The following is a 24036-nucleotide window of genomic DNA, read 5'->3' as shown; positions in this document are numbered from 1 at the left end:
AAGAAAAAGAACCTATAGTTAATGAAATAATAGATTTAGATTCTACAAGAATTGGTAAACTGGAGGACATTATCACCAACTTAGGGTCTGCTTTTTCATCTGTGAAAAATACCCCAACTCCCCCTACCAAAATTGCCAAGGTCATGTATGTTCCTAAAAATAAGGGTGAGTCTTCTAGTAAAGGAAGTGCCGATCTCAAATCAATAAGTGTTCATCCCAATTTTCTCACTATCATTAAGAAACCTTTTGCTACAAACGAACTTCTTGATTTCTTGCCTAGGAGTTTAATCATTGCTAAAAATAAAGAAACTCCTAAGGATTATAAGTGCTCTATTGAAGAGTTGAGTGCCAAAGATGGCACTACTTAGATCTATCCTCGCTTTTATGCCTAGCTTGGGGCATTAAATAATAGCGCTGGTTGGGAGGCAACCCAATTTTTCTTGTTTTTTTTTGTTTTTGCTTATGTTTAGTAATAAATATTTCATCTAGTTTCTGTTTAGATGTGTTTTCATGTTTTAATTAGTGTTTGTGCCAAGTAGAACCTATAGGATAACCTATGGTGATAGTTAATTTGATTTTGCTGAAAAACAGAAACTTTTGCGCGCATGAGAATAATTTTAGTAATTCACAGAAACGTGCTTTTGCGTTGATTCTTTTTGATATACATAAATAGACAAATTTCCCAGGACTTCCTATTTCTGTAGGATGTTTAGAGTTCCATAAGTATTCGAGAGTTACAGATTGCGGCAGACTATTTCGTTTTTGACAGATTCTGTTTTTCGTGTGTTGATTGCTTATTTTGATGCATCTATGGCTAGTATCCGTGGGTATGAACCATAGAGAAGTTGGAATACAGTAGGTTTAACACCAATATAAATAAAGAATGAGTTCATTACAGTACCTTATGTGATGGTTTTTCTTTCTTGCACTAACGGAGCTTATGAGATTTCCTGTTGAGTTTTGTGTTGTGAAGTTTTCAAGTTTTGGGTAAAGATTTGATGGACTATGGAATAAGGAGTGGCAAGATCCTAAGCTTGGGTATGCCCATGGTACCCCAAGAAATTCAAGGATAACCAAAATCCTAAGCTTGGGGATGCCCCGGAAGGCATCCCCTCTTTCGTCTTCGTCTATCGGTAACTTTACTTGGAGCTATATTTTTATTCGCCACACGATATGTGTTTTGCTTGGAGCGTCTTGTATGATATTAGTCTTTGCTTTTTAGATCACCACAATCATCCTTGCTGTACACACCTTTTTGGAGAAGCCCACTTGATTAGAATTTATTAGAATAGGCTATGTGCTTCACTTATATCTTTTGAGCTAGATATTTTTGCTCTAGTGCTTCACTTATATCTTTTAGAGCACGGCGGTGACTTAATTTTGTACAAATTGTTGATCTCTCATGCTTCACTTATATTATTTTGAGAGTCTCTTAGAACAGCATGGTATTTGCTATGGTTATAAAATTGGTCCTAGAATGATGGGCATCCAAGTTGGGTATAATAAAAACTATCATAGAAAGTGAATTTGATGCTATGATCAATTCGATGCTTGATAATTGTTTTGAGATATAGAGGTGGTGATATTAGAGTCATGCTAGTTGGGTGATTGTGAATTTAAATAATACTTGTGTTGAAGTTTGTGATTCCCGTAGCATGCACGTATGGTGAACCGCTTTGTGATGAAGTTGGAGCACAATTTTATTTATTGATTGTCTTCCTTATGAGTGGCGGTAGGGGACGAGCGATGGTATTTTCCTACCAATCTATCCCCCTAGGAGCATGCGCGTAGTACTTTGTTTTCAAAGGCTTGTAGATTTTTGCAATAAGTATATGAGTTCTTTATGACTAATGTTGAGTCCATAGAATATACGCACTCTCACCCTTCCACCATTGCTAGCCTCTCTTGTGCCGCGCAACTTTCGCCGGTACCATACACCCACCATATACCTTCCTCAAAACAGCCACCGTACCTACCTATTATGGCATTTCCATAGCCATTCTGAGATATATTGCCATGCAACTTTCCACCTTTCCGTTTATTCTGACACGCATCATCATTGTCATATTGCTCTTTGCATGATCATGTAGTTGACATCGTATTTGTGGAAAAGACACCTTCATAATTTTTCATACACGTCACTCTTGATTCATTGCATATCCCGGTAGACCGCCGGAGGCATTCATATAGAGTCATATCTTGTTCTAAGTATGGAGTTGTAATCTTGCGTTGTAAGTAAATAAAAGTGTGATGATCTTCATTATTAGAGCATTGTCCCAGTGAGGAAAGGATGATGGAGACTATGATTCCCCCACAAGTCGGGATGAGACTTCAGATTTTATATAAAAAAAAGAGGCCAAAGAGCCCACCAAAAAAAAAGAAAAGCCAAATAAAAAATGAGAGAAAAATACAGAAGGGACAATGCTACTATCCTTTTTACCACACATGTGCTTCAAAGTAGCACCATGATCTTCATAATAGAGAGTCTCCTATATTGTTACTTTCATATACTAGTGGGAATTTTTCATTATAGAACTTGGCTTGTATATTCCAATGATGGGCTTCCTTAAAATGCCCTAGGTCCTCATGAGCAAGCAAGTTGGATGCACACCCACTTAGTTTCTTTTGTTGAGCTTTCATACATTTATAGCTCTAGTGCATCTGTTGCATGGCAATCCCTACTCACTCACATTGATATCTGATACGTCTCCAACGTATCTATAATTTATGAAGCATTCATGCTATTTTATTATCTGTTTTGAATGATTACGAGCTTTATTATACACTTTTATATTACTTTTGGGACTAACCTATTAACCGGAGGCCCAGCCCATATTGCTCTTTTATTGTCTGTTTCAGTATTTCGAAGAAAAGGAATATCAAACGGAGTCCAAACGGAATGAAACCTTCGACAACGTGATTTTTGGGAAGAATATCACCCAGGAGACTTGGAGTTCACGTCAGAAGAGCCTCGAGGAGGCCATGAGATAGGAGGGTGCCCCCCCTACTGGGCGTGCCTCTGTCTAGTGGACCCCTAGAGCACCCTCCGACCGACTTCTTTCGCCTATATAAGCCTACGTACCCTAAAACCATCGAATATCAAGATAGATCGGGAGTTCCGCCGCCGCAAGCCTCTATAGCCACCAAAAACCTCTCGGGAGCCCATTCCGGCACCCTGCCAGAGGGGGAACCCATCACCGGTGGCCATCTTCATCATCCCAGCGCTCTCCATGACGAGGAGGGAGTAGTTCACCCTCGAGGCTGAGGGTATGTACCAGTAGCTATATGTTTGATCTCTCTCTCTCTCTCTCTCTCGTGTTCTCTCTATGGCACGATCTTGATGTATCGCGAGCTTTGCTATTATAGTTGGATCTTATGATGTTTCTCCCCCTCTACTCTCTTGTAATGAATTGAGTTTCCCCTTTGAAGTTATCTTGTCGGATTGAGTCTTTATTTGAGAACACTTGATGTATGTCTTGTCGTGTTTATCTTTGGTGACAATGGGATATCACGTGCCACTTGATGTATGTTTTGGTGACCAACTTGCGAGTTCCGCCCATGAACCTATGCATAGGGGTTGGCACACGTTTTCTTGACTCTCCGGTAGAAACTTTGGGGCACTCTTTGAAGTGCTTTGTGTTGGTTGGATGAATCTGAGATTGTGTGATGCATGTCGTATAATCATGCCCACGGATACTTGAGGTGACAATGGAGTATCTAGGTGACATTAGGGTTTTTGGTTGATTTGTGTCTTAAGGTGTTATTCTAGTATGAACTCTTGAATAGATCGTTCCGAAAGAATAACTTTGAGGTGGTTTCGTACTCTACCATAATCTCTACGTTTGTTCTCCGCTATTAGTGGCTTTGGAGTGACTCTTTGTTGCATGTTGAGGGATTGTTATATGATCTATCTATGTTATTATTGTTGAGAGAACTTGCACTAGTGAAAGTATGAACCCTAGGCCTTGTTTCCTACCATTGTAATACTGTTTACGCTCACTTTTACCATTAGTTACCTTGCTGTTTTTATAATTTCAGATTACAAATACCTTTATCTACTATCTATTTTTCACTTGTATCACCATCTCTTCGCCGAACTAGTGCACCTATACAATTTACCATTGTATTGGTTGTGTTGGGGACACAAGAGACTCTTTGTTATTTGGTTGCAAGGTTGTGTGAGAGAGACCATCTTCATCCTACGCCTCCCACGGATTGATAAACCTTAGGTCATCCACTTGAGGGAAATTTGCTACTGTCCTACAAACATGTGCACTTGCAGGCCCAACAACGTCTACAAGAAGAAGGTTGTGTAGTAGACATCAATATCTATTAATGGGCATCTCCATAGCCTGTTGATACGCCTAGTTGATGTGAGACTATCTTCCTCCTTTTTGTCTTCTCCACAACCACCATTCTATTCCACATATAGTGCTATGTCCATGGCTCACGCTCATGTATTGTGTGAAAGTTGAAAAGGTTTGAAATTACTAAAGTATGAAACAATTTCTTGGCTTGTCATCAGGGTTGTGCATGATTAAATACTTTGTGTGATGAAGATAGAGCAACAGCCAAACTATATGATTTTGTAGGGATAACTTCTTTAGCCATGTTATTTTGAGAAGACATGATTGCTTTTATTAGTATGCTTGAAGTATTACTATTTCTTATGTCAATATGAACTTTTATTTTGAATCATTTGGATCTGAACATTCATGCCACAATAAAGAAAATTACATTGATAGTTATGCTAGGTAGCATTCCACATCAAAAATTCTGTTTTTATCATTTACCTACTCGAGGACGAGCAGGAATTAAGCTTGGGGATGCTTGATACGTCTCCAACGTATCTATAATTTTTGATTGTTACATGCTATTATATTACCCGTTTTGTTTGTTTATGGGCTTTACTTTACACTTTTATATCATTTTTGGGACTAACCTACTAACCGGAGGCCCAGCCCGAATTGTTGTTTTTTGTCTATTTCAGTGTTTTGAAGGAGAGGAATATCAAACGGAGTCCAAACGGAATGAAACCTTCGGGGGCGATCTTTTTGGAACAAACGTGATCTAGGGGACTTGGAGTGGACGTCAAGCAACAACCGAGGCGGCCACGAGGGTGCCCGGCATGCCCCCCACCCTCGTCGGCCCCTCGAGCGTCCACCGACCTACTTCTTCCTCCTATATATACCCATGTACCCTGAAAACATCCAGGAGCACCACGAAAAACTATTTCCACCACCACAACCTTCTGTATCCGCGAGATCCCATCTTGGAGCCTTCGTCGGCACTCCGCCGGAGGGGGAATCGACCATGGAGGGCCTCTACATCATCTCCAAGGCCTCTCCTATGAGTTGTGATTAGTTTACCACAGACCTTCGGGTCCATCGTTATTAGCTAGATGGCTTCTTCTGTCTCTTTGAATCTCAATACAAAGTTCTCCTCGATCTTCTTGGAGATCTATCCGATGTAACTCTTTTTGCGGTGTGTTTGTTGAGATCCGATGAATTGTGGGTTTATGATAAAGTTTATCTATGGGAAATATTTGAATCTCCTCTGAATTCTTTTATGTGTGATTAAGTTATCTTTGCAAGTCTCTTCGAATTATCAGTTTGGTTTGGCCTACTAGATTGATCTTTCTTGCAAGGGGAGAAGTGCTTAGCTTTGGGTTCAATCTTGCGGTGTCCTTTCCCAGTGACAGCAGGGGCAGCAAGGCACGTATTATATTGTTGCCATCGAGGATAAAAAGATGGGGTTTATATCATATTGCATGAGTTTATCCCTCTACATCATGCCATCTTTCTTAATGCGTTACTCTATTCTTCATGAACTTAATACTCTAGATGCAGGCAGGAGCCGGTCGATGTGTGGAGTAATAGTAGTAGATGTAGGCAGGAGTCGGTCTACTTGTCACGGACGTGATGCATGTATACATGATCATGCCTAGATAATCTCATAACTATGTGCTTTTCTATCAATTGCTCGACAGTAATTTGTTCACCCACCGTAATACTTATGCTATCTTGAGAGAAGCCACTAGTGAAACCTATGGCCCCCGGGTCTATCTTTTATCATATAAGTTTACCATCTACTTTTATTTGCATCTTTACCTTTCCAATCTATATCATAAAAATACCAAAAATATTTATCTTGTCATATTATCTCTATCAGATCTCACTTTCACAAGTGGCCGTGAAGGGATTGACAACCCCTTTATTGCGTTGGTTGCGAGGTTCTTATTTGTTTGTGTAGGTGTGTGCGACTTTTGAGGAGCCTCCTACTGGATTGATACCTTGGTTCTCAAAAACTGAGGGAAATACTTACGCTACTTTGTTGCATCACCCTTTCCTCTTCAAGGAAAACCAATGCAAGCTCAAGACGTAGCAAGGTTGTGTGGAGAAGACAAAAAAAGAAAGTCTCATATTGACGAGGCTAATCAACGGGCTATGGAGATGCCCATCAATCGATGTCAACATGAGGAGTAGGGATTGCCATGCAACGGATGCACTAGAGCTATAAATGTATGAAAGCTCAACAAAAGAAACTAAGTGGGTGTGCATCCAACTTGCTTGCTCACGAAGACCTAGGGCATTTTGAGGAAGCCCATCGTAGGAATATACAAGCCAAGTTCTATAATGAAAAATTCCCACTAGTATATGAAAGTGACAACATAAGAGACTCTCTATATGAAGAACATTGTGCTACTTTGAAGCACAAGTGTGGAAAAGGATAGTAACATTGCCCCCTTTTTTATTTTCTTTTTCTTTCTTTTTTTGGGACCTTTTTGGCCTTTTTTTCTTTGGCCTTTCCTTTTTTTCTTTTTGGCCTTTTTTTATTTGGGGACAATGCTCTAATAATGATGATCATCACACTTCCATTTATTTACAACTCATGAGTTACAACTCAAAACTAGAACAAGATATGACTCTATATGAATGCCTCCGGCGGTGTACCGGGATGGGCAATGAATCAAGAGTGACATCTATGAAAATTTATGCATGGTGGCTTTGCCACAAATACGATGTCGACTACATGAACATGCAAGGCAACATGACAATGATGATGCGTGTCATGATAAACGTAACGGTGGAAAGTTGCATGGCAATATATCTCCGAATGGCTATGGAAATGCCATAATAGGTAGGTATGGTGGTTGTTTTGAGGAAGATATAAGGAGGTTTATGTGTGATAGAGCGTATCGTATCATGGGGTTTGGATGCACTGGCGAAGTTTGCACCAACTCTCAAGGTGCGAAAGGGCAATGCACGGTACCGAAGAGGCTAGCAATGATGGAAAGGTAAAAGTGCGTATAATCCATGGACTCACATTAGTCATAAAGAACTCATATACTTATTGCAAAAGTTTTATTAGCCCTCGAAGCAAAGTAATACTACGCATGCTCCTAGGGGGAGGTTGGTAGGAGTTAACCATCGCGCGCCCCCGACCTCCACACAAGGGAAGGCAATCAAAAGAGCACCCCATGCAATAAATTTGTTACACAACTTTTACCATACGTGCATACTACGGGACTTGCCAACTTCAACACAAGTATTCTTTAAATTCACAATTACCCAACTAGCATGACTCTAATATCACCACCTCTATATCTCAAAACAATTATCAAGCATCAAATTGATCATAGCATCCAATTCACTTCCTATGATAGTTTTTATTATACCCAACTTGGATGCCCATCATTCTAGGACCAATTTTATAACCATAGAAAATACCATATTGTTCTAAAATACTCTCAACATAATATAAGTGAAGCATGAGAGATCAACAATTTCTACAAAATCAAGCCACCGCCGTGCTCTAAAAAGTATAAGTGAAGCACTAGAGCAAAAACTATCTAGCTCAAAAGATAAAAATGAAGCACATAGAGTATTCTAATAAATTCCAAATCATGTGGGTTTCTCCCAAAGGTGTGTACAGAAAGGATGATTGTGGTAAACTAAAAAGCAAAGACTCATATCATACAAGACACTCCAAGCAAAACACATATCATGTGGTGAATAAAAATATAGCTCCAAGTAAAGTTACCGATAAACAAAGATGAAATAGGGGATGCCTTCCGGGGCATCCCCAAGCTTAGGCTTTTGGTTGTCCTTGGATATCTTGGGGTGCCATGGGCATCCCCAATCTTAGTATCTTGCCACTCCTTATTCCATAGTCCATCAAATCTTTACCCAAAACTTGAAAACTTCACAACACAAAACTCAACAGGAAATCTCATAAGCTCTGTTAGTGCAAGAAAGAAAAACCACCACATAAGGTACTGTAATGAACTCATTATTTATTTATATTGGTGTTAAACCTACTGTATTCCAACTTCTCTATGGTTCATATCCCCCGATACTAGCCATAGATGCATCAAAATAAGCAAACAACACACAAAAAACAGAATCTGTCAAAAACAAAACAGTCTGTAGCAATCTGTAACTTTTGAATACTTATGGAACTCTAAAACTCCTACCAAAATAGGAAGTCCTGGGAAATTTGTCTATTTATCTACAGCAAAAAGAATCAACGCAAAAGCACGTCTCTGTGATTTACTAAAATTATTTTCGTGCGTGCAAAAGTTTCTGTTTTTCAGCAGAATCAAATTAACTATCACCGTAGGTTATCCTATAAGTTCTACTTGGCACAAACACTAATTAAAACATAAAACCACATCTGAACAGAAGGTAGATGAAATATTTATTACTAAACAGAAGAAAAAAGTAAGAAAAAATAAAATTGGGTTGCCTCCCAACAAGCGCTATCGTTTAACGCCCCTAGCTAGGCATAAAAGCGAGAATAGATCTAAGTGATGCCATCTTTAGTTTTCAGTTTTCTAGCGGAGTCATGCTCGAATCCGGGAGGTTCTTTAAGTTTCCCTTCATACTCAGAAATTTTTAGATCTAAGGAATCCAACCGCTTATTGCAAAGAGTAATCAACATATTCATGCGGTGAAGATTTCCGCTAACACTTTTAAGAGGTTCAAGAGACTTTTGTAAGATTTTTGTTACTTCGCAAATCTTTTCAAAAACTTGTGTCTCTTCTTGGGTAGGATGTGGCCCTCCCTTTTGAGGTAGTGTTCCCACTATTCCCTCTATAATTTCATGTGCAATATTGGGATCAATTTCAATAAAATTTCCTTTGGCAATGCAATCCAAGAGTTGTCTATGGGACATATTTAGCCCAACATAAAAATTGCGAAGTAAAATTCTAAATTCACCTCTAGGGTGCAATCACGATAAGATTCCATCATCCTATACCAAGCATCTTTTAAGTTTTCTCCTTGCCTTTGCTTGAAGTGAAGAACTTCAAACTCGGGAGACATAGGAGCGTATAAGGGACTAGCCATGACGACAAGATAAACGATCTAACACACGAGGACACAAGAGGCAAGCGAAAAAGAGGCGAACGGAAAAGAGAGGGCGAATAAAACGGCAAGGGTGAAGTAGGGGAGAGGAAAACAAGAGGCAAATGGCAAATAATGTAATGCGAGGGAGATGAGTTTATGATGGGTACTTGGTATGTCTTGACTTGAGCGAAGACCTCCCCGACAACGGCGCCAGAAATCCTTCTTCGTACCTCTTGAGCATGCGTTGGTTTTTCCTTGAAGAGGAAAGGGTGATGCAGCAAAGTAGCGTAAGTATTTCCCTCAGTTTTTGAGAACCAAGGTATCAATCCAGTAGGAGGCTCCTAAAAAGTCCCACGCACCTACACAAACAAACAAGAACCTCGTAACCAACGCGATAAAGGGGTTGTCAATCCCTTCACGGTAACTTGCAAAAGTGAGATCTCATAGAGATAATAAAATAAGATAAATATTTTTGGTATTTCTATGATATAGATTGGAAAATAAAAGATGCAAATAAAAGTAGATGGGAAACTTATATGATAAATGATAGACCCGGGGGGCATAGGTTTCACTAGTGGCTTCTCTCAAGATAGCATAAGTGTTACGGTGGGTGAACAAATTACTGTCGAGCAATTGACAGAAAAGTGCATAGTTACGAGATTATCTAGGCATGATCATGTATATAGGCATCACGTCCGTGACAAGTAGACCGACTCCTGCCTGCATCTACTACTATTACTCCACACATCGACCGACTCCTGCCTGCATATAGAGTATTAAGTTCATAAGAACAGAGTAACACATTAAGAAAGATGACATGATATAGAGGGATAAACTCAAGAAATATGATATAAACCCCATCTTTTTATCCTCGATGGCAACAATACATTACATGCCTTGCTGCCCCTGCTGTCACTGGGAAAGGACAACGCAAGATTGAACCCAAAGCTAAGCACTTCTCCTATTGCAAGAAAGATCAATCTAGTAGGCCAAACCAAACTGATAATTCAAAGAGACTTGCAAATATAACCAACCACACATAAAAGAATTCAGAGAAAGATTCAATTATTTCTCATAGATAAACTTGATCATAAACCCACAATTCACCGGATCTCGACAAACACACCGCAAAAAGAGTTACATCGAATAGATCTCCAAGAAGATCGAGGTGAACTTTGTATTGAGATTCAAAGAGAGAGAAGAAGCCATCTAGCTAATAACTATGGACCCGAAGGTTTGTGGTAAACTACTCACAACTCATCAGAGAGGCCTTGGAGATGATGTAGAGGCCCTCTGTGGTTGATTTCCCCTCCTACAGAGCACCGACAAAGGCTCCAAGATGGGAACTCACGGTTACAGAAGGTTGCGGTGGTGGAAATAGTTTTTCGTGGTGCTCCCGGATGTTTTCGGGGTACGTGGATATATATAGGAGGAAGAAGTATGTCGATTGACGCTCGAGGGGCCCACGAGGGTGGGGGCGTGCCCACCCCCTTAGGGCGCATCGGGCACACTCGTGGCCGCCTCGTTCACTGCTTGACGTCCACTCCAAGTCTCCTGGATTGCGTTTGTTCCAAAAAGATCGCTCCCGAAGGTTTCATTCCGTTTGGACTTCATTTGATATTACTTTTCTTCGAAACACTGAAATAGGCAAAAAAAAATAGCAATTCGGGCTGGGCCCCTGGTTAGTAGGTTAGTCCCAAAAATGATATAAAAGTGTAAAGTTAAGCCCATAAACATCCAAAACGGGTAATATAATAGCATGGAACAATCAAAAATTATAGATATGTTGGAGACGTATCATACTACAATCAAGATTCAACAAAAATAGACCACTCATCAAGGGCGCATGACCATAAAAGATATTACTCATACAAACAGAACAACCATTATTCTCTGATTTAAATGAATAACCATTTCACATCAAACAAGATCCAAATATAATGTTCATGCTCAACGCTGGCACCAAATAACAATTATTCAGGTCTAAAACTAATCCCGGCGGTAGATGTAGAGGTAGCGTGCCGACGGCGATCACATTGAATTTGGAACCATTTCCCACGCGCATCATCACCTCGTCCTTAGCCAATATTCGTTTAATCCGTAGCCCTTGTTTCGAGTTGCAAATATGAGCAACAGAACCATTATCAAATACCCAGGCGCTACTATGAGCATTGGTAAGGTACACATCAATAACGTGTATATCAAATATACCTTTCACTTTGCCATCCTTCTTATCCGCCAAATACTTGGGGCAGTTTCGCTTCCAGTGACCAGTCCCTCTGGAGTAGAAGCACTCAATTTTAGGCTTAGGGCCAGACTTGGGCTTCTTTCCTTGAGCAGCAACTTGCTTGTCGTTCTTCTTGAAGTTCCCCTTCTTTCCTTTGCCCTTTTTCTTGAAACTAGTGGTCTTGTTAACCATCAACACTTGATGCTCCTTCTTGATTTCTACCTCCGCAGCCTTCAGCATTGCGAAGAGCTCGGGAATTATCTTTTCCATCCCTTGCATATTATAGTTCATCACGAAGCCTTTATAGCTTGGTGGCAGTGATTGAAGAACTCTGTCAATGACACCATCATCAAAAAGATTAACTCTCAGCTGAGTCAAGTGGTTATGATACCCAGACATTTTGAGTATATGTTCACTGACAGAACTATTCTCCTCCATCTTGCAGTTATAGAACTTGTTGGAGACTTCATATCTCTCAACTCGGGCATTTGCTTGAAATATAACTTCAACTCCTGGAACTCATATGCTCCATGACATTCAAAACATCTTTGAAGTCCTGATTCTAAGTCGTAAAGCATGGCACACTAAACTGCCGAGTAGTCATCAGCTTTGCTCTACCAGACGTTCATAACGTCCGCAGTTGTTCCTGCAGCGGGCTTTGCTCCTAGCGGTGCTTCCAGGACGTAATTCTTCTGTGCAGCAATGAGGATGATCCTCAAGTTACGGACCCAGTCCGTGTAGTTGCTACCATCATCTTTCGACTTAGCTTTCTCTAGGAATGCATTAAAATTCAAAGGAACGGTAGCACGAGCCATTGATACACAACAACATAGACATGTAAAAAACTATCACATACTAAGTTCATGATAAATTAGAGTTCAATTAATCATATTACTTAAGAAATCCCACTTAGATAGACATCCCTCTAGTCATCTAAATGATCACGTGATCCATAGTAACTGAACCATGTCCGATGATAACGTGAGATGGAGTAGTTTCTAATGGTGAACATCACTATGTTGATCATATCTACTATATGATTCACGTTCGACCTTTCGGTCTCAGTGTTCCGAGGCCATATCTACATATTCTGGGCTCGTCTAGTTTAACCTGAGTATTCTGCACGTGCAAAACTGGCTTGCACCCATTGTATGTGAACATAGAGCTTATTACACCCGATCATCACATGGTGTCTCGGCACGACAAACTGTAGCAATGGTGCATACTCAGGAGAACACTTATACCTTGAAATTTAATGAGGGATCATCTTATAATGCTACCGCCATACTAAGTAAAATAAGATGCATAAAAGATAAACATCACATGCAATCAAAATATGTGACATGATATGACCATCATCATCTTGTGCCGTTAATCTCCATCTCCAAAGCACCGTCATGATCTCCATTGTCACCGGCTTGAAACCTTGATCTCCATCGTAGCATCGTCGTCATCTCGCCAACTATTGCTTCTAGGACTATCGCTACCGCTTAGTGATAAAGTAAAGAAATTACATGGCGGTTGCATTTCATACAATAAAAGCGACAACCATAAGGCTCCTGCCAGTTGCCGATAACTTTTACAAAACATGATCATCTCATACAACAATTTATATCTCATCATGTCTTGACCATATCACATCACAACATGCCCTGTAAAAACAAGTTAGACGTCCTCTACTTTGTTCTTGCAAGTTTTACGTGGCTGCTATGGGCTTCTAGCAACAACCGTTCTTACCTACGCATCAATACCACAACGATTTTGCGTCAAGTGTGTTGTTTTAAACTTCAACAAGGACCGGTCGTAGTCAAACTCGATTCAACTAAAGTCGGAGAAACAGACACCCGCCAGCCACATGTGTGTGAAGCACGTCGGTAGAACCATTCTCATGAATGCGGTCATGTAATATCGGTCTGGGCCGCTTCATCCAACAATACCACCGAATCAAAGTAAGACGTTGGTGGTAAGCAGTATGACTATTATCGCCCACAACTCTTTGTGTTCTACTCGTGCATATAACATCTACGCATATACCTGGCTCGGATGCCACTGCTGGGGAACGCAATATTTCAAAAAAAATCCTATGATCACGCAAGATCTATCTAGGAGATTCATAGCAACGAGATAGGAGAGTGTGTCCACGTACCCTCGTAGACCGAAAGCAAAAGCGTTTAGTAACACGGTTGATATAGTCGAACGTCTTCACGATCCAACCGATCCAAGTACCAAACATACGACACCTCCGTGTTCATCACACGTTCAGCATGATGACGTCCCTTGAGCTCTTGATCCCGTAGAGAGTCGAGGGAGAGTTTCGTCAGCACGATGGCGTGGCGACGGTGTTGGTGATGTGATCCGCGCAGGGCTTCGCCTAAGCACTACGAGAATATGACCGGGGTGGTGAACTGTGGAGGGGGGCACCGCACACGACTAAGAAACAACTGTTGTGCCTTTGGGGTGCCCCCTGCCCACGTATATAAAGGAGGGGGGAGGAGGAGGCCGGCCAAGCGGGAGGCGCGCCAAGGGGGGGAGTCCTACTAGGACTCCAAACCTAGTAGGATTCGCCTCCCCTTTCCCTCCAACAAAGAGGGGGAAAGGGGAAAGGAGGGAGAGGGAGAAGGAAAGAGGGGTGTCGCGCCCCCTCCCCTTGTCCAATTCGGATTGGGGCAAGGGGGGCACGCCCCACCTCCTGTGGCGTGCCTCCTCTCCTCTACTATGGCCCATTAGGCCCAATAACTTTCCCATGGGTTCCGGTAACCTCCCGGTACTCCGAAAAATCCCTGATCTTCTTCGGAACCATTCTGGTGTCCGTATACAACCTTCCAATATATCAATATTTAGCTCTTGGCCATTTCTAGACTCCTCGTCATGTCTGTGATCTTATTCGAGACTCCGAACAAACTTCGGTCACCAAAACACATAACTCATAATACAAATCGTCATCGAAAGTTAAGCATGTGGACCCTACGGGTTTGAGAACTATGCAGACATGACCGAGACACATCTCCGGTCAATAACCAATAGTGGAACCTGGATGCTCATATTGGCTCCTATATATTATATGAAGACCTTTATCGGTCAAACCACATAACAACATACGTCATTCCCTTTGTCATCGGTATGTTACTTACCCGAGATTCGATCGTCGGTATCATCATACCTAGTTCAATCTCATTACTGGTAAGTCTCTTTTCTCGTTCCGTAATGCATCATTCTGCAACTAACACGTAGTCACATTGCTTGCAAGGCTTATAGTGATGTGCATTACCGAGAGGGCCCAGAGATACCTCTTCGATACTCGGAGTGACAAATCCTAATCTTGATCTATGCCAACTCAACGAACACCATCGGAGACACCTGTAGAGCATCTTTATAATCACCCAATTACGTTGTGACGTTTGATAGCGCACAAAGTGTTCCTCTGGTATTTGGGAGTTGCATAATCTCATAGTCAGAGGAATATGTATAAGTCATGAAGAAAGCAATAGCAATAAAACTAAACGATCATAATGCTAAGCTAACATATGGGTCTTGTCCATCACATCATTCTCTAATGATGTGAACCCATTGATCAAATGACAACACATGTCTATGGTCAGAAAACACAACCATCTTTGGTTAACGAGCTAGTCAAGTAGAGGCATACTAGGGACACTTTGTTTGTCTATGTAATCATACATGTATTAAGTTTCCGGCTAATACAATTCTAGCATGAATAATAAACATTTATCATGATATAAGAAAATATAAATAACAACTTTATTATTGCCTCTAGGGCATATTTCCTTCGGTAGTTATGGTCATAATTGTGTTATTTACATACATGGCAGAATTCTTATACAAAGCATGGCATTTTTAATTAAAATACCATGACAAATTTTAATATACATATGCCATGGAAATTTTGGTCAATTTTTTTGTTATTTTCATTCGTGGAAAATTTCTTATACAAAGAATGACAATTTTAATTATAATACCATGTATTTTTTTAATATACATCGGTCATGGTAATTTTGGTCATAATTTGTTTTTTTACTATTCATTTTGGTTTTTACATGATATTTTTTTGGCCTGGCGTTTCCGAACATACTTTTTTGCCATGGCAATTCTAGAAAATTGTCTTGTGAGCATTATCAGATATGTTGGAATATTCTTGCCCTTCTTTTTTGGAATAATATAAAACTTGCCATTTTAAAAAGAACATCATGGCAAATTGTTAAATAGTTTGTTCTAGTCAAATGGAAAAAAATGTTTTCATTGGACAATTTTCATATATATTTTAACTTTTTTGCCACTTTAGGTTCAAACATAATGGCAACTTTCATACTATTTGTTTAGTTTTTCTTTTCATGTTTGTAAGATATGACGTATTTTAGTTGCTCATGCATGGCACTTAACTAAATTCCATGCATGTGACTGACATAAGGCAAACTTATGTTCAAACATCCCCCTTCCACCCCACTATCATGGCAAACTTACACCGTTTATGCTTTTCTTGGTTTTGATCGGCATCATGGCAATTTTTCTACAAGTTTTGTATCTCTACATTTCCATGCAAACTTTACTATGCACATTTTTTTGTTATTGTAATAGACGTCAACACTTTCTTTCTAATATAAATGTCCATTCTTTTGTACTCCCTCCGTTCCCAAATACTTGTCTTTCTAGGCATTTCAAATGGACTCAACATACGGATGTATGTAGACATATTTTAAAGTGTAGATTCACTTATTTTGCATCGTATGTAGTCACTTGTTGAAATCTCTAGAAAGACAAGTATTTAGGAACGGAGGGAGTACACTACATGGTAATACATACTGCATATGTCATGTACTAAAGTTTCTATTTTTTATATGTATTTTTTTACACTTTTTATTTTATTTTTTGTGCAAAGGTAATTGTGTTGTGCCGGGAGGCCTAGTTAAAGGGCCCGCCTTGCATACTATTCACACTGGGGGTTTACCGTATTGGATGAAATCATTTGTTGGGGGATCGGTTGTAACGAACTTTCATTTGCTCCATCCCACCCCGAAATCTGACGTCCGCCTCACATTGGGGAAGATATACTTGACATGACTAATGCTGAACCACTAGAATATTTATGTTCCCGTTGCAACACACAGATATTCTGCAGGTACATTTTACATGTGACTTTCGACCTTCCACGTGGAGTCATTGAAAGGATGTACACGGACCGTACTAATCCTACAAGGTTAATATGATCCAGTTATCAAATTTGACCAAAATTATATCTTGTTTCAAATTTCAAGGAAAAACACATGCATATATTATAATATAAACAATAAAATTCAAGCATGTCCATTGATAATTTGCAAAATACCCGAGAATCGCAACATAAGTTCTTTACAGCAAGTTAATTAATGGCTTAAATTATAGGTCATGTCCCCCCACGAGAAGTAGCGTAGCATAAACTTGATGGAAATCAATCAATGCCGTGTCCATTAAAAACTGAATGCACTCTCCATATTTAGTAAATAACAAACTGGAATTTGTATTTTTGTGTGGAATTGGTACGTTTTGCATTTTTATCACCATGTATTTACACTTGTTAATATGCAACCTTAATCCTTTCCACATGTGCATGTGATACCAATGCTAAACGTTTATGAGTTGCCCTTGTACCGTCCGTTACTCGCCCCAAAACGTGTATGAGGATAAGCTTATATTGCAAGTAAAACGTGTTTGCGTCATGTTTTCCTATATATATTTTGCACTGTTTCACTCTCAACCACCAAATGCCCAATCTCCACGAGATAAATGCTTCGTTGTTGTTGTAAATAGAAATCCCTGACGAGTGTCCCTGCGATTTTCCAGGCTCTCCTTCACTGTTTGTCGTCCGGAAAATAGGCGCACGCAAATCCAATCTGCAAGCCGATGAACAGAACGAATAGGCCAGGAATTCTCTTCTTTCTCTTGTCGTTTGAATCCAAGGTGGTTGCTGTTCTTCCTCGCGCGATCGATATACCAGAAAAATGTTGGTTTGTTTAGATCTTCTCCTTTTTGCAGTACCGTCCAAACCTCAACGTTTTCCGTCACGATTCCTGACCACATTCTCTCAATTCCGTAATCCAACAAGAACGTTGGACCAAAAAATTTGCGTGGAGGGATATTCTAAAGGGAGATTCTTGGAGCCAAGAACATGAGCAGGTCTCCGGTCCCGGATGGCGGCGGCGGCGGCGGCAATCGCTTGCCGCCAGTGAAACCGTCGGTGTCGCTGTCACCCTCGTCGCCGACGGGCCCTCCGGAGAGCGACATCAGCCACATGCCGGACTCCCCTGCGCGCAGCCTCGGCCACCGCCGCGCGCACTCCGAGATCATCGGCCTCCCCGACGACCTCGACCTCGGCGTCCCAGGCTGCGGCGGCGGCGACGGGCCGTCGCTGTCGGACGAGAACGAGGAGGAGCTCTTCTCCATGTTCCTCGACGCCGAGAAGCTCAACGCGCAGCTGCGCGAGGCGTCGGAGACGGAGTCGTCGTGCGCCTCGGCTGGCGCCGGTGCGGGGCCGAGGCCGCGGCATCACCACAGCCATTCCATGGACGCGTCGAGCTCTTTCGACGCGGAGCAGCTGCTTGGGACGCCGGCGGTGGAGGGGATGTCGACGGTGGAGGCCAAGAAGGCAATGTCCAACGCAAAGCTCGCAGAACTGTCGCTTGTCGACCCTAAGAAGGCAAAAAGGTTTGGTCTCTTCTCTTCTCTTCTTGCGAAATTCCATCCGTAAGATTATCCACTGTTCATCACAATTTGATAAGTACTTACATTTTTTTTTCATCCCAGGCTATTTCTTATCGAATACTTACAGCTGTTATATGGATGAAGAAAGAATGAAAGGGGTCTGAAATGTTGTCAAAAGAAACAAAATACATAGAACATTAGAAGATTTATCGTGAAGGAGATTAAAGTTTATAAATTAAAACTGATTGAACGTGACCTAGAGTTAACATTTATCATGAACACGCATCGTGTGTGATGTGACCCTACTAACGAGCACTGACAATTACAATTTATTCCTCAATTTTTTTGTCCAATGTGTTGTTTTTTGGGGAATGGCTAGGAGTCAATCGACTGAAATTTTGATTTGGGTCAGTCAATTTGGCCTGGATCAGTTTGAAGCGTTAGATGGAAAATGAACGGCCCGGATTATGTCTTCTTCCTCCGTGTGTTTTCCAGATCGCATCTTCCTCCTCCCACCGACTGCAGCCACCGGCCGGGCCGCCTGCTGCCGCCGCCCGCGACCGCCCTCCCTTCAACCTCCCCCCACCGCCGGTCTTGTCACCGCCCCGGGCCATCCCTCTAGCCCCGCCTGAGTACTTTTTTTTTTCTCTGGCGAAGCCCCACCACCGCCCGGACCCTGAACCTTAAGATAGATAACGGGATGATGACGGCGAGCCCCTTCCTTCTCTCTGATGAGGCCCTTCCTTCTCCTTTCTTCATTCAAAATCGACTGACCCGAATTCAAAATTCAGCTGACTGACATGTAGCTAAACTGGTGTTTCTAAGGTCAAAATCTCTCGGATGAAAATGCTTCTTAGCCATAAGTATAAGCTAAACACACGATGTGATCCGAAGAACATGCAAACCTTTACCTAGAAAATGGCAACTAACCCTAGTTAGTCCTTCTGTTCGAAAAGTTCATAATTATCTATGTTTACTTAGTCTCCATAATTCATGTGATAGGATTTGGGCTAATAGACAATCGGCGGCCAGATCGAAAGAAAGGAAGATGCGGTATATTTCTGAACTTGAACGGAAGGTGCAAACCCTGCATGCAGAAGCAACAACATTGTCAACACAGCTGGCACTCCTACATGTAAGAACTGCCCCTCTTCAACTTCTGTTATTCCTCTTCTCCCAATATTATGTTTAAAAATATGGAAGAAAATCTTGACCTATCTGTTTTGATCGGCACCTGTAATGCTGGTTTACACGGCAAGAAATAGAACTAACTAGAAAATCTAACAGAAGAATACTACTCTCTCCGTTCACTTTTATAAGTCGTTTCAGACAAGTGAAATCGAGCTGTTTTACACACTGTCTGAAGCATCGGATCATGCGTATCCTCTCCCATAGATTTCATGTAGTTTTCACTATCATGGTGAAAATTGTCCAAGCATGTCATAGCTACCTTCAACAGGTAGACAATGCCATCATCCCCATGTTTGTGTCAGGTAGCTTTATCCACCTTGTTAGCTGCTAGGTAGTGGTCTGCATCTCAGTTCCCACTGTTATGGCTAACAACAGAGAGAAGAAATAATTTGCTTGATATGACTGAGGGTGTGTTAATTATGGGTCGATAGCTAACCTTGTTCCCTTTGCCACGTTGGTAAATGACACAGAGAGACACTGCTGGGCTCTCTACCGAGAACAGCGAACTGAAGATGCGCCTGCAGAACGTGGAGCAACAAATCCACTTACAAGATGGTAAAGTCAGTAATTCCAGTTACTCGTTGTCTTTCACCTTCTTCGTTCTGCCATGAATGTAAGACAATCTTGCATGTTCACCATGCGGGAGAAGGTGATTAAAAGGTGCTGTGAACTTCTTGATCAGCTTGAGGGGCGCTCTAGCACGTACAAGAAGGAAAGATAATTTGTCATGACCATTTTGTGGTTTTTCGTCGAAAACTTACCATCTGCTGCTGTTGTCGCAGCTCTGAATGATGCACTGAAATCTGAGCTGCAAAGGCTGAAGATGGCGACGAGCCAGATGGGCAATGCTGTCGGGGGAATGATGAACTTGATCGGCCCACCCCCGCCGCACTCGTTCGGAGGAGGAAACCAGCCAATGTTCCACATTCAGGGCCAGGCTGCAATGCAGCCACTGCAGCAGATGCAGCAGATTCACCCTCAGCACCAGCAGCCGTTGTTGCATCCGCTGCAACTGCAAGCACAGCAGCTGCTGTTGCAGCAGCAGGCTTCTGCTGCACCACCACCCAACCCGAAGATGAAACGGGCCATCTCCGCTCCCAACCAGTGGATTGGTGGGTGGTCCGAGAGCAGTGGCAACTGATCGAGCTCCTGTCTGGATTACAGGAATTTCACAGGGATACTGTGAAACGAAAATCCCTACCGGGCAAAATCCATGGTATCTGTCAGAGCCGAGCCGATTCAGGGGGTTGTTGGGGTATCACCCAAGTGTAGATGGATCATCAGCAAGTATATAGCCTATATATACAGGGTTCGAGGCTACTCAAGTTACAGTCAGTTGTCTAGTCTTCCTTCTGAAGAAAAGTTTTGTTCTTGTGGGTTCTACAGGTGCGGATGTTTGTTGAAGGAAAATGTTACCAACTCATGCAGATTCTTCGGATTTGAAAATTTCTGGGGTCTACAGGTGCGGATGTCTGTTGAAGGAAAATGTTACCAACTCATGCAGATTCTTCGGGTTTGTTGATAAGCTGTCAATCTGATTAAGAAGCTGGTTTACAAAGGAAGATGCTGCTCCATTTCTTAATCTCATGCGCTGGCCTTTGTATGTACAGATTGTTTTCTTTGTTTTGGTCTGGGGCCTTTTCATCGTGGATTCATGGTCACTTTTGGTGACTGGCAAGTTTTAATGTCCTCTCTGCGTTCTTCAAATACAAAATGATGCGTATTTAGCAGCATATTCATCGAAGAAACAAAGACAATCTGACAAGTGTGATTTATACTAGTGTTTTTTAAAAGACTCACCAATTTAGTACGTTAGTAGTTGGCTTAATTGCACAAACCACATGTTTTGGGACTACGGTTTCACGTAACCACATGTCTTGCAAGAAAAAGGGAATCGCAGATCCCTCAAAAAGGAAAAGCACAGAACCGTGTATTTATTGAAAGACTAGAATATGGATTAAGAAACCACTCTATTGAGTGCTCCATGTTCCTTTTTGGGCGAGCAAATCTGACACTTAACTGAAACACACACCAAATCTCCACGTAAAACACTGGGCAAGTGAATAGAAGGATTAGCACATATCTTTATATCACTAAGGCTACATTATTCCATTCACAACCAAGGTTGCTATGCACTTAATACAAATAATCACACTTTCGTATAATTTGCTGCCGAAAACAATGTCACTCTACATATATGGTAATTCATAAACAGAAAATCATTCTCTTCAGTTGCCTCATGTAAAGTTGCAAGATGATGCTTTTACTCATCGTCATCAAGACCAGGTACAAACAATAGGTTGACGTCAAATACGACGGGGCTGCTCGGAGCCACTCTTGGCCTCCCGGGAGCTGATGTAAGGCCCTTAGGGAATGCTAACTGCTCAGATCAAGAAGATGGGAAATCATCACTATCCTGTCCAGATATCCCAGACTGAAGAAACACAGCGCATGGTCATTGGAGGAAAAGGTAAAGTTTTCTTGCACAACAGCTAGTTTTGTTTTGTTTCGTTCTTGGCATTGCTTTGCTAAACTCGACAAGGCAAGACTACTTACTTGACCAGGTATGTACAATCGACGTAATCCTCCAACTTTCATCGACAAGATTCCTTCATCAAGTCCCTTTATCACCTGATATTGCCAAACATATGAATGAGAAGATAGAACACCATGCCAAATCTGATACTTTGAAGCTATGAACTGCATATATGTAAGTATATGACAAATTTAGATTTCCTAGGGTAGACAACGAGGCAAAACTGCTTGTTAGTCCACAATTGCAGATGATAAAGATGAGCATGAAATTAATTTAGTTGTGCTACAATTAAAACAAAGGGTTATATCCTTTGAAGATGAATGCGAGACCATTTGGCATGAATGGTGAGCTATATCAAAAACAATGAAGATGAATGCGGAGCGCTGTCAATAAACAATGAAGATCAATTCACAGCTGTACGGGTTAATTTTAGTCGTCACTTCCAGAGGGGCATGCAAATCGCTTGATGTAGAGGCCGGGGTAAACAAAGAGGGGCATGCAATGCATCAGAGCCTGCAGTAAATACCTGTCCAGCGCCAACACGGAATATGTAGGGCTGGCCTTTCTCCAGCGAGCTGCACAACAACATCAGGACATGGTAAGAGTGTTACTGACCAATTATGTGCACGCTGAATGCACGGTCGGTCTGTCACCCATCAAATGCGCTCAGCTCAGTGATCTCTCACCTGTCGAATATCTGTCCGTTTGGCACCATGGCGATGCAGTTTGCAGCAACCTACACACACGGTGTTTAGTAACTAGTAAGTGATCAAGAAGCTTACGTGTTTGCAGACAATCGTCGAAGCGAAAGAGAGAGCAAAAAGAAAGAGGTAAGGGTGAGCACCTGGAAGCCAATGGGCGGACTCGGCCCTTGCCCGACTTTGATGTCCTTGTACTGCAAACCGGACTCCGTAGTCACCATAGGCAGCTGAAAAGGCAGGAAAAAAAATTGTGGCCTGATTCCATGGATTTTGCAGGAAATACTGCATGAATCAAGCAAACGAAATGCTGCATTCCAACGAAGTGGGGCATGGCGAACGTACATTTTCGAGCTCTGCCTCGCAGGCGGCGTCGCAGAGCTTGGGCTTCTCCTCCGGCGGCAGCCCGCCGGCGACGGCGTCGAGCGCGGCCTGCAGGCAAAACGCGGAGGAGGACACCCCGAGAGCCACCGCCCCGACCACGCCCCTCCGGGTGACCACGCCGCCGTTGTCGTCAGCTCCTCCGCGTTGAGCCGCGCTTACGCCAGCGGCAGCCCTGCAGCAGCATGGCGCCCTGCTGTTGCCACCTCTGATGAACGCCCTGCCGCCGCCGCCGCCGCTGGGAAGACAGGCCCTCGAGCTCGCGCCACGCGGCCCTGACGGGAGGAGAACCGGCGAGGCCGAGGAAGAGGCCGCAGCAGCCATTGGATTAGGGAGGGGGAGGGGGAGGAGGAGGAAGACGGCGGGGAAGAGGACCACGGACGAGTCCACGAGAGAGAGTGGATAGAGCAAATTAAATCCGCGGTGCGCCGGTGTCCGTCCAGCCTCCACCACTCGCTTCGCGCGTGAGTACGTGACGCACGGCGCACGGCGACGGCAATCAACGGCCGTTGTGTGCAGCTTTGTGTTAAATCAACGCCGCTAGATTTTTTTTTGTTCTTGTACGGGACGCTTATTATTATTATTTCTGCACATGCATACCCTACCCCTATGAGCACCTCCGAAAGACTGAAATGGCATATCATTTTGAGATTTTACAAAGTCACCTTAGGCACCTCGCAGTCTACTGTTTTCCAGTGCTTTACACCTATAAAAAAAATACATACTCCCTTCGCCCGAAAATACTTGTCCTAGAAATGGACAAATGGAATGTATCTATAACTCAAATAAGTCTAGATACAACCATCACAAGTATTTCCGGACGGAGGTAGTACCTCCATCCGTCGTTTTCTTTCTCGGTTGATAATCACATATTGGTTGTAAAATACAACTGTAGAATAAATACGGGTGTAAAAAGAAACACCGATTCCAAGCGGGTCCTTGTGTTGTCCACCCCCTATT

The 24036-nt window shown here is 42.2% G+C and overlaps 2 protein-coding genes across 4 annotated transcripts; one reads left to right on the top strand and one right to left on the bottom strand.

Moving 5' to 3' along the window:
• Window positions 1-17368: 17368 nt before the first annotated feature.
• LOC119337775 (transcription factor RF2a-like) lies at window positions 17369-21397 on the top strand. 2 transcript variants are annotated; one of them, XM_037609956.1, is made up of 5 exons: window positions 17369-17529; window positions 17605-18273; window positions 19273-19405; window positions 19932-20016; window positions 20244-21397. In XM_037609956.1, the coding sequence occupies exons 2-5, from the start codon at window positions 17738-17740 to the stop codon at window positions 20600-20602; spliced, it is 1113 nt and encodes a 370-aa protein (XP_037465853.1). In that variant the 5' UTR covers window positions 17369-17529; window positions 17605-17737; the 3' UTR covers window positions 20603-21397. The 2 variants fall into 2 exon arrangements, with proteins under 2 accessions (XP_037465853.1, XP_037465854.1); XM_037609957.1 differs by having other exon boundaries at window positions 17369-17572; window positions 17675-18273.
• Window positions 21398-21527: 130 nt separating this feature from the next.
• LOC119337776 (peptidyl-prolyl cis-trans isomerase FKBP16-3, chloroplastic-like) lies at window positions 21528-23501 on the bottom strand. Of its 2 annotated transcripts, none has more exons than XM_037609958.1 (6): window positions 23041-23489; window positions 22842-22925; window positions 22684-22733; window positions 22524-22572; window positions 22018-22092; window positions 21528-21841 (listed from the first exon to the last, which is right to left on the bottom strand). In XM_037609958.1, exons 1-6 carry the CDS (start codon window positions 23398-23400, stop codon window positions 21725-21727), a joined length of 735 nt encoding a protein of 244 aa, XP_037465855.1. In that variant the 5' UTR covers window positions 23401-23489; the 3' UTR covers window positions 21528-21724. The 2 variants fall into 2 exon arrangements, with proteins under 2 accessions (XP_037465855.1, XP_037465856.1); XM_037609959.1 differs by having other exon boundaries at window positions 21786-21895; window positions 23041-23501.
• Between the last annotated feature and the right edge of the window lie 535 nt (window positions 23502-24036).

This window comes from Triticum dicoccoides, chromosome 7B (assembly GCF_002162155.2).
Source record: "Triticum dicoccoides isolate Atlit2015 ecotype Zavitan chromosome 7B, WEW_v2.0, whole genome shotgun sequence".
NCBI lineage: Eukaryota > Viridiplantae > Streptophyta > Magnoliopsida > Poales > Poaceae > Triticum > Triticum dicoccoides.
The sequence above is the reverse complement of the archived record's forward strand: the minus strand, read 5'-3'. Positions and strand labels throughout refer to the sequence as shown.